A 7141-nucleotide genomic window follows, 5' to 3' on the forward strand; every position below is an offset into this window, starting at 1 on the left:
TGCCTTTGCTCCCAGTGTTGTTATTCCAGCGGTCTGAGCTGACACTGGTGTTTCTGAACACCCTGCAGAGATCTCTTCAGAGCTCCTGTTTGCAGAGCAGCCTAAAGAATCCTGCCAGGAACAGCTTCCAGCCATCTGCTTCCTGTGGCGCAGCATCTGCAGCCCTGCGCCCTGTGGCACTCGAAGGCTGGAGGCAATGGCATTTCTGGTTGAGGGGCAGAGCACCCTCTCCTTCACGGCACACATGGGATCAGCAGCTGGGTTCCCACTTGGAAGAAGGGTGCAGAAAAGGGAAGAGAACATCCAGAAGGAAAAGGCTTTCCACAATAAATGGAAATCCCTGAAACCTGACCCTTGGGTGCATTTGGCACCCCAGGTCTCCGAGCTGTCCTGTGAACGTCCTTTCCATCTAACACTGGAAATGAGGAATAGAGTTTTTTTCCCATAAGAAAACCCTTTAAGAGCTTGAATAATCACACGTGGGAAGGATTTTCTACAGACGGGGCCTGTCAATCACATGGATCGAAGGCCCATTTGCTGCTCCCCCACCTGGGATTCCCACCATCCAAATGGATGTAGTATCCATACTTTTACCTCCTTAGAGTGTCACCTCTAATAAACAGCATTTCAAATGGCACCTTTAGCTCCCTTAAGGCTACCACCAGCTCCTGCTCAGACACAAGGACACAGAATGGAAGGGTTTTAGGGTTTTTGGAGCAGCAGCTTTGCTAGATAAGGTCCTCCCCAAGCCTCATTTGAGTTTCCTTTTGCTGAACTCACACTGGTTGCAGAAGCTTCTGGGGTGAGCCATCAGCCTGATCCACCTTTGGACTCAAACATGACACATGTCATCACACCTTCCTTCTCCATTCCTCCTGTGCCTCAGGCAAGGAGTGGCATTCCTACCTCCTACTTCACTGCCATTTGCCCCAGACCAAGATCCCTGAGGATAAGATCCCAGAAATGCCTGAGACCCATGTGGTGTCATGACAAAGCCTTGTACTTGCACTTGCACCCAGCTCACACAGGGAGGAACACAGGGGAGCAGACTCAGGCAGCCAGAGCCTCCTGCACAACACTTGGCACTCAAGCACCTTCCCTGCTCCTACGGGACCGGGATCAAAGAGCCACACAAGGATCACAGCTCTGGGAATAGTCATCAGTGGCTCCGTCACACCAGAGACACCAGTAGGGGACAGGATCCCTCAGGGCAGAGCTGGACAATATGGAATCACAAGCACCTCAGACAAGGCTGGGTGAGAAAAAGGCTACAGAGAAGGCAAGAAACGTGACTGGAATACGGAAAGACAGGGACAAACTATCATAGCTGGCTGCAACTGCCAAGGACACAGGAAGCTGCAGAGCTGTGACCTCACTTACTATCATCAAATCCCAGAAGGGCTTGGGTGGGAAGGAACCTTAAAGCCCATCCAGTGACATCCTCTGCCATGGACAGGCAGGGACACCTTCCACTACCCCAGGCTGCTCCAAGCCCCAGTGTCCAACCTAGCCTTGGACACTGCCAGGAATCTAGGGGCAGCCACAGCTTCTCTGGGCACCCTGTGCCAGGGCCTGCCCACCCTCACAAGGAACAATTCCTGCCCAATATCCCATCTAACCCTGCCCTCTGGCAGTGGGAAGCCATTTCCCCTTGTCCTGTCCCTCCAGACCCACATCCAAAATCCCTCTCCAGCAGAGAAAGCAAAGCAGAACAGACACCTCTGTGAACACTCCCAAGGGCCCCATTTCCCCACTCCCACACATTTACAGAAGGAGGTTGCCCAGAAGCTGGGCACGAGGCCATCTGCAGACAGTTGCTAAGAACCTGGCCTCTGGAATCCAACTGCAAGTTTATACTCAGAAATAGCAGAGCCTGGCTGCAGCTCTCTTGGCAGTGGACATCCCACACGTGACAGTAACAGAGCACTGGGGTTTGACAGAGGACATTCAACACCCAACCAGAGCAGGGTGCCTGGATTGCTTTTCCCTTGGGATGTGGACACACAAATCCTGCTCCACAGCCTCAAAACAAGCCCTGGAGTTTGGATATCGAGACCTCCAGCCTGCCAGGACCTCAGGCATCACCTGCCCCAGTCTGACAAGTCACAAGTGCTGGAGCAGGCACCCCTGGCATTTGTCCAGCCTCAGGGGAAGCCTCAGCACCTGCCAGGCAGGGCTGGCACACATCACCTACAGAGCATGGATTTGGTCCCTCCCTTCCCAGTTTAGCTTAGCCTGTCTCCAGAGGGTTCTTTCCAACACCCAAAGAATTCCCTGCTCCTGCAGGAGTGTTACAGGCACAGAATCCCAGGATCACTGAGGTTGGAAAAGGCCTCCCAGCCCATCCAGTCCAACCTGTGCCTGATCCCCACCTTGTCACCAGCCCAGAGCACTGAGTGCCACCTCCAGGAATTCCTTGGACACCTCCTGGGATGAGACTCCATCACTGCCCTGGGCAGCCCTTTCCAAGGCCTGAGCCCCCTTTCCATGGAGAAATTCCTGCTGCTGTCTAACCAGAACCTGCCCTGGCCCAGCCTGATGCCATTTCCCCTTGTCCTGTCCCTGTTCCCCTGGGAGCAGAGTCCAATAACCTGTCCCCTCCTGTCAGGGACTTGTGCAGAGCCACAGGGTCCTACTGAGCCTCCTTTTCTCCAGGCTCAGCCCCTTCCCAGCTCCCTCAGCCTCTGCTGGGGCTCCATTCCCTTTCCCAGCTCCATTCCCTTCCCTGCACATGCTCCAGCCCCTGCAGGTCTCTCTTGTCAGGAGGGTTCCAGAGCTGCCCCAGCACTGGAGGTGCCCCAGCAGTGCCAGCACAGGGGACGGGCACTGCCCTGGTCCTGCTATCACCCCAGAGATGGCACAGCCCTGGGGCCAGTGGCCTCTTGCCCACCTGGGCTCCTGTCCAGCTGCTGGCACAGCACCCCAAGGAAATCTTCTCTGGCACCATTAAACCATGACACCCTCTCTGCCAGCACTGCACAGCTTCCTTCGGTTCAGGAGCTCCTCAGTGTCCCTTCAGGAGCAGCCAGAGGACCCCTTAACCCTCTGCCCTGCCAGCCTGGGACAGCAGGAGCACACTCCTGCCTCATCCCCAGCCACCAGGAATGTGCACACTGCAAACTGAAACCATCTGGACTCCTGACTCCATGGCAGGAGAGACCTGGCCAGGGCTGGACAAAGCTGTGGATCATCCTGCATGAAGCTCCTCTGCTCCAGCTCTGTCAGCTCCAGGGATACCAACTTCTCTCCAAGCATAGGCTTCTTCCGTGGGCCATGTTGCCTCTTCCACATCCCCCCAGATCCACTTGCTCTTCTGCAAATCAATGGTGTGTGGCCAGAGAGCTTCTGCCAGGCACAGCACAAAGGCTGAGGCACAGCCAGAGCCCAGAGAAGCTGCAGCTGCCTGTGGATCCCTAGAAGTGTTCCAGGCCAGGCTGGACTGGGCTTGGAGCAACCTGGGAGAGTGGAAGGTGTCTCTGCCCATGGAAGGGGATGGCACTGGATGAGCTTTAAGGCCCCTGCCAGCCCCATTTGTGAGTCTGACAAGGTAACCCAGCTTTGGAAGCTGCAAAGACAGGGCACACCAAGCCTCGATGCCCAAATCAAGGCTGGAATACGTGACCCACTACCAAGATTTGTGCTGGATCAGTCACTTTCCCAAAATAAAATAGCCAGGAACAAAGCTCCCCAAGGAAACAAGTCACAGAGGAAGCAAGGAAGGCAGCAGGGCAGAGACACGAGTGGGGCACAGATGGTGCTCCTGGAGCACTCAGTGAACCCACCCATTCCTGTCAAAGTCTCTGCTGACTCAGTAAAAGCACAGGGGCAAAGCTCCTCCTGTCCTCGGGACACAGCTCCATCAGAACCCTGCTCCCACATTCCAGCCCTCTGGCCCCAAAGCAAGGCCAGGGAGCACCCCATGAGTTCCTAAGTGGGGACAGTGAGCAGCTGATGCTTTTTGCGCTGCGTGGGACTTTTCTCCTCACCCCAAGCAGCTTTCCATGTGCTGTGCTCCCAGATTTAACTGCAGCAGCATTTCTTTCAGAGGTGTCTTCAGGAAATAACCTGGGAGCAGTTTTGGTCCTTGTCACGTGTTCCAGAAGGGTTGGAGATCCCCTTGTCCCTGCACAGGTGCTGAGGGGGATGGCAGCAACCCCACCAATCCCTCCAGCACGACAGGAGCCAGGCTGAACATCCAACAGCCTCCCTCTTGGAGTAAAGGAATTGTCTTTGCAGGAGCCAAACCAGTCCCTTTGGGAGGCCTGGCTCACAGATGAGTGTTTTGATGACCTTTCTCCAGCACCCACACAAACCCACGGTCATTCACTGCCTTTCTAAACAGGCAGAAATTTTCCTGTTGAATCCCCACAGAGCCAGCCTTACACAGGGAATCTTGTGCACCCCGACACACCGTTCCATGTCACCCCCTCCCAAGTCCATTTTCTCCACATCACCAGGTTGCATGAGGAGCATGAGCAAGCCCTGGCCCCTCCAGCCCCCACTGATGGCTCCAGGAGGAGCTTTGCTCCCTGAAGGCATCAGACTTGTCCTGATTGTCCCACATTCTTAAATGACATCCTATGAGCCACCCTGGAAGGACGACTGGAACATGGGCCCACATGATGGGTCCCACAACAAGTGCAAAGCAAAGAAGGTGAGGTGAAGGGTTTTTATTCACTGCTGTTGTGGGAGAAGAAAAAAATATGGAAAACACCCTCCTCTCCACACAAACACAGGATCCAGCATTCTCCCATGTTAAGGATGTCGCCCACTTTGGCCCAAAATCAGACCCCAGAGGTTTAAATGCCAGAGCAGAGCCTGTTGGCACTTCCAGTGCTTCTTTTCCAAGGTGCTTTGAACAAGACACAGCTTGGCACAAGGAGATGGGAGCGATGTGGCTTCCATGGGTGTGACTGCACAGAGCACTCACAGGGCAGGTGCACCACAGTCCTGAGCTCCATGGGGACAGCTCCTGGGCCAGCCCTGCTCCCAGGAAACCCACAGCCCTCTCTGCAGTCCCTTCATTGGGGGGACAGCCCCAGAGCTCACTGTGTGCAGGGACAGGTCATCACTGCCTCCCTGGACCCCAGCCCAGGAGGAGAAGCTCCCAGTCACACCCTGATCACTCCAGCAAGGGGGGGGTTCCATGTCGTACACAGTCCCACTTTCACCACACTGGTCCTCACTGAACCCACAGCCCCTCAAATCCTGGCTCTCACTCACTGCAATTCCTCTGCCACAAAACCCCAGGTCTCTCTGCAGCCCTCCAACCCACAAACTTCAGGTCTCGTTCTAGCCATCCCCCCAAACCCTGTGTTACCCTACAACCACCCCCAAACCAGGGTCTTACTGCAGAGCTCCTCCTACTCTGAAAGCCTAATGTCTCACTGAAGCCTCACCCCAAAACCCAGGTTTCCTGCAACTCCTCATCACCAAGGTTCCCCTGCAGTCCTCTAACGCCAGCCCAGGTCTCACTGCAGCCCCAGTCCCCTGCCCCAAACCCCTGGGTGTCATCACAAACCCACCAAACCCTCAGGCTCACTGCACCTCTGACTCCTTCCAAACATGGGTTTCGGGTCTCACCACAGTCCCCCAAAACCCTGCACATCGCTGCGATCCCCCCGACCTCCAAACCCCAGATCTCACGGCAGACCCTCCCAAAACTCGGACCGCCCTACAGTTCCCCCTCGCTCCTTTCAAATCTCGGGGTTAACTGTGGCCCCTCCCTCTGCCCCAAACCCCGGGACTCCCTCCACACTCCGGATCTCCCTACAACCCCTCCGAAGATCCCACCCCGGACCCCAGGCCCCGCTGCCGCCTCCCCTGCTCCATGCACGCCAACCTTCCCCAGCCGCCCCTCAAGCGCCCCCCTCACGGCGCCAGGCCCCGAGCCCGGCCGCCGTCAGCGCCGCTACCTTGTACTTGCTGAAGCCGGCGAGCTGCTCGGGGCTCACGTACTCCATGGCGGCGCTCCCGCTGTTCCCGCTGCTGCCGTCCGCAGTGCTACCGGCGCTCCCGGCGCCGCTCCCGGTGCCGCTCCCGCTGTTCCCGGAGCCGTTCCCGGGGTTCCCGGCGTTCCCGGCGCCGCTCCCGGTGCCGCCGCATCGGCCCACCCGGCGTGGCCGTGACGTCACCGCGCCCCGCCCCGCCGAGATGGCGCCGCCTGGCGGCCGGGAGGGCCCCACGCATGAGGGGAACAAGAAAGGCGGGAAAAAAAGATCCCGAAAAACACATTTAACCCTGCGCTGGGTCAGCATGAGGCGATTATTCGCCGGGTCCTGCCACCCCAGCCCTGCTAAAAAGTTTCTCTCCGTCTCTCTTGGATCTCCTTCAGGCACCAGAAAGGGCTTAAAAGTATCCCTGTACCATTCTCAGCTCCCTAAATCCTCATGGATTCTGTGTGGAAAGAGGCAGTAAAGCCTGTCCAGTTCCAACACCTGCCATGGGCAGGGACACTTTCCACTACCCCAGGGTGCTGCAAGTCCCGTCCAACCTGGCCTTGGATACTTCCAGGGATGGGGCAGCAACAGCTTCTCTGGTGAAATAAACGCCAATCACTTGTTTTAAAATTTTAAAAGTTTAATAGTAAATAAGATGGTTATAAAAATAGAATTAGAGTAAAAAATTGAACAGTTTTAGAGTTAGGACAATACAAGACAATAAAAACAAAGTTACAGACGTCTGGGTGCCTCTCCCGAGCCACAAGCTCTGAAGAAGGACCCCTGTTAACAAAGAATTATCTCTTAAAAACAATCGCCTGTTGAATATTCATACAATTCATATATAATGCATAAATTCCATTCTAACTAAGAATTGTCTCTGGTTAGTATCACTTTTTTCCTTTAATCTCTATGGCATCCACCAGGCTGAGAGAAGCAGGAGGAGCTGGTCTCTTCTGATAAGAAAGTAGTAAATTCTTTCTGTGAAAGATTTACATTTTCTTGTGGTTGGTACATAAAAACTACATTTTAACTACAAAACTACATTTACCATACTATCAAAATATTAATACCACATTAACAATTAGCACAACATAACACATATAGTAAATATCTTGCGTAGAGCCATATAATATGCAATTTTCACATCTGGGGAGGGAGAAAGAAGAATGACAGGAAGAAGAGAGCAAAAGGAGGAAGGG

At 54.8% G+C, this 7141-nt stretch overlaps 1 protein-coding gene across 3 annotated transcripts in view; it reads right to left on the reverse strand.

Moving 5' to 3' along the window:
- SELENOI (selenoprotein I) overlaps nucleotides 1–6109 on the reverse strand; it is a 28189-nt gene extending 22080 nt beyond the window's left edge. Inside the window, exon 1 of one of the 3 annotated variants that reach the window (XM_040059026.1) lies at nucleotides 5916–6092. In XM_040059026.1, the coding sequence (XP_039914960.1) occupies nucleotides 5916–5963 (48 nt within the window). In that variant the 5' untranslated portion in view covers nucleotides 5964–6092. Of the gene's footprint in view, nucleotides 1–996; nucleotides 1002–5915 lie in introns of those variants that run through there. The other 2 variants (XM_058419834.1, XM_040059027.1) reach the window with 2 other exon arrangements.
- Between the last annotated feature and the right edge of the window lie 1032 nt (nucleotides 6110–7141).

Source organism: Hirundo rustica, chromosome 3 (genome assembly GCF_015227805.2).
Source record: "Hirundo rustica isolate bHirRus1 chromosome 3, bHirRus1.pri.v3, whole genome shotgun sequence".
Taxonomy (NCBI): domain Eukaryota; kingdom Metazoa; phylum Chordata; class Aves; order Passeriformes; family Hirundinidae; genus Hirundo; species Hirundo rustica.